Source organism: Austrofundulus limnaeus, unplaced genomic scaffold (genome assembly GCF_001266775.1).
Source record: "Austrofundulus limnaeus strain Quisiro unplaced genomic scaffold, Austrofundulus_limnaeus-1.0 Scaffold0, whole genome shotgun sequence".
Classification (NCBI taxonomy): Eukaryota; Metazoa; Chordata; class Actinopteri; order Cyprinodontiformes; family Rivulidae; genus Austrofundulus; species Austrofundulus limnaeus.
In genome coordinates, this window is record NW_013952402.1 from 732,746 (window position 1) to 735,612 (window position 2,867).

The following is a 2,867-nucleotide window of genomic DNA, read 5'->3' on the forward strand; positions in this document are numbered from 1 at the left end:
AAATAATTTAGTGTTCTTGTATTAAAATTAAATATTCTTTAATAACTTAAATTGATAGCAATAAAAGGTTTCTATGTAAAAATTTCTGGGACCATTTGAATGTTTCTGTTAATGCGTCAATTTGGTCTTAAATGTCATTGCTAATGGTCTTAAAAGGTCTTTAAAAGGTCTTAAATTTAACTTACTGAACCCTGCCTGATGACCACTGGCATCATGGAGGCCCTAACTCCCCACAACTTTTCTCTGTTAACTTTTGGAGCACTTGCTTTTACTCAAGCTTCTTGTGTTCCTTCTTTACAGCTGCTTGATTACTACAGCAGTTTAACCTTTAATCTGCTCACCACTGCCACCTTTTGTAATTTGTCAGTCATCACAGTGTCGTTGGTTAACCATTACTTGTCTGGATCTGGAAGTCCCACAGTACACCTCTCTGTATTTGTACACAGCCTTGGTTCAGGAAGTTGTGGCTTTGTTTAATATATATTACAATGTAAAAACAGAAAGTTGTCTACTGCTGTACTAAATAGATATACTTTGTTTCTGCTCTACTGTGACAGCTTTAAGATCCGAGATGACTCAGGTAAGCCATCAGCAGTGGGGAACAGTGAGCGGCGTGGGCAGCGTGGACATGTGGGTCCTTCAGTCCTCCATGGTGCGGGTGGAGGTCCTCACCCTGGGTGCCATTATAAGGTCTGTGTACTACAAAGGGAAGAATGATAAAATGGAGGATGTAGTCCTGGGCTATGATGACCTGGAAGGTAAGACAGAAAACAATCCAGTTTTCTCATTTATACATATCTTTGCTTAATCATACCTTTGCAGCTTTGGCCGTGACATACCCATACATTCTTTGGGTTCGCACCTCAACCCCCTGTTTACTCACCTTGGCAGTCACCCACACTGATGATTTATTCTTCAAGAGTACACTTTGGAAATGGAGATTACAATGATCTGTGGTAATTAGAGCTTGTGCTTTCAGGGTATGTGTCCGATAAACGATATCTGGGCGCTGTGGTGGGCCGTGTAGCCAACAGGATTGCTCGGGGACACTTTGTGGTGGAAGGAAAAGAGTACCAACTTGATATAAACAACGGACCTAATGCACTACATGGAGGCCTACGAGGCTTCAATAAGGTAAGACAGAAGACATTTGTTTCTTTAATTTTTTTGCTAACTTGAACGAGTAATTTAGGAATTTGTGGCAATTAATTGCTTTGTTCTTGATGGAAACATTTGTTTTCCTGTTACTGTTTATTAGGCTCCACAAATGCACAAAACAGAACTTTATTACAATATGCTCAATATGAAGCATGATGTTCTCTCACCACCAGATGTCACCATATGTCTATTAAATGGTACTTAACCTAGAACCATTGTACATTGTTTAGCTTTATACTGTATTAATTCAATGCTAGTACCACTCCACCCCCACTTTGTCATAATTAACTTGAAGGAATGTAGTTCCCAAATCCTATGAACCAAATTCATATAGCTATTTTTTTTCTTTCTGTCCAGGCTATCTGGCTCGCTACAGAGGTGGACGGTGGTGTGAGCCTGAGTCTCACCAGTCCAGATGGAGACCAGGGCTATCCTGGTGAGGTTCAGGTCTCTGTCTCCTACACTCTACAGGTAAAACACAGCCATAGGCACATGTTTAAGTTCTAAAGTGGGGAAGCAAAGTCAGAAAGATACAAACTGTACCTACACTACAAACATGTAGCACTGCGGGTGATGATCAGTAGAACTCGCTCATCGCTGCGAGATCTATCTATAGCTATTTGACATCAAAAACTACATTTGAAAGTCTAAACCTTTTTTAGATTATGTTACTTTTTGAGTCATAGTACCCAGTTAAAAGCTGCTTCACCATCCTCCACATCACTTCTCCATTTCAATTCAGTTTTTTTCAGCTAATTTCCGATTTGCCTAAAGGCTGTGGATAAATTGTACCAAAAAGATTTTTTCTTAAAGCAGCATTTCACTGGACAAAGGCTGTCAGAAAGCAGCTGGTGTCTCAAACTTGACTCTGTAAAGTGAGAAAATAAACAAACTTTTGATTGCAGCCTCACTGACTTCTGAGTTTTTGTGACCAGTAAGTCACGCAATCATGTTCTGTGTGGCTGTTATTTGAAAGTCACTGCTTATTTTCACGTGTGCAATATGTAAAACTCTATTCTTGGCCTTGCACATTATTTCACTGACCACCTTCATCCACATCGGCTTGTTTTGTACCAGCCTTGGCGGCTACCCCTACATTTATGATTTATTCTACTGGAGTACACATTTGATATGAAGACAGGAAGAGCTGAAACAGTTTTTAAAATAAATATTAATTGTCGGCGTGGGTTTTAGACCTGTTTTCAGTCAAAAGAAAGCTCCAGTGCAGGTGTCAAAAACTTGTGTGCTCAAGCTGAAGTGACCTGGACGAGAAAAATGGGGCAAAAGAATCGAATGGTCGAATGTTTTTTAATGTTTAAAACTACTGTAGTTATTTTTATTAGTCATTATTTGTTGTTTATTTAATGTGTGAACTAAGGCAGATTTGGGCTGTTTGGACAGGGGGAAACACTCACAGCTGAATACCGAGCCCGCTCCACCAAAACCACCCCCATCAACCTCACCAACCATTCCTACTTCAACTTATCTGGGCAGGTAACGGCTCCTGGTCAACCACATCATTGTTCAATAGAACTAAACCGTATTTCAGGAAATATTTATAGAAGATAGAAGAGAAAATGCAAGGTTAAATATCTGATTAATGTCACATTATGTGAACAATATACAGTGGTTTGCAAAAGTATTCATACCCCTTGAACTTTTCCATATTTTGTCACATTACAACCACAAACATAAATATATTTCACTGG

The 2,867-nt window shown here is 39.4% G+C and overlaps 1 protein-coding gene across 3 annotated transcripts in view; it reads left to right on the plus strand.

Moving 5' to 3' along the window:
- The window catches only part of galm (galactose mutarotase), a 10,387-nt gene that overhangs the window by 2,549 nt on the left and 4,971 nt on the right, over positions 1-2,867 (plus strand). For 2 of the 3 annotated variants that reach the window (XM_014003789.1, XM_014003708.1), the window contains exons 2-5: positions 558-758; positions 980-1,134; positions 1,516-1,629; positions 2,560-2,652. In XM_014003789.1, the coding sequence (XP_013859243.1) occupies positions 572-758; positions 980-1,134; positions 1,516-1,629; positions 2,560-2,652 (549 nt within the window). In that variant the 5' untranslated portion in view covers positions 558-571. The remainder of the gene's footprint in view (positions 1-557; positions 759-979; positions 1,135-1,515; positions 1,630-2,559; positions 2,653-2,867) is intronic. The other variant, XM_014003868.1, reaches the window with a different exon arrangement.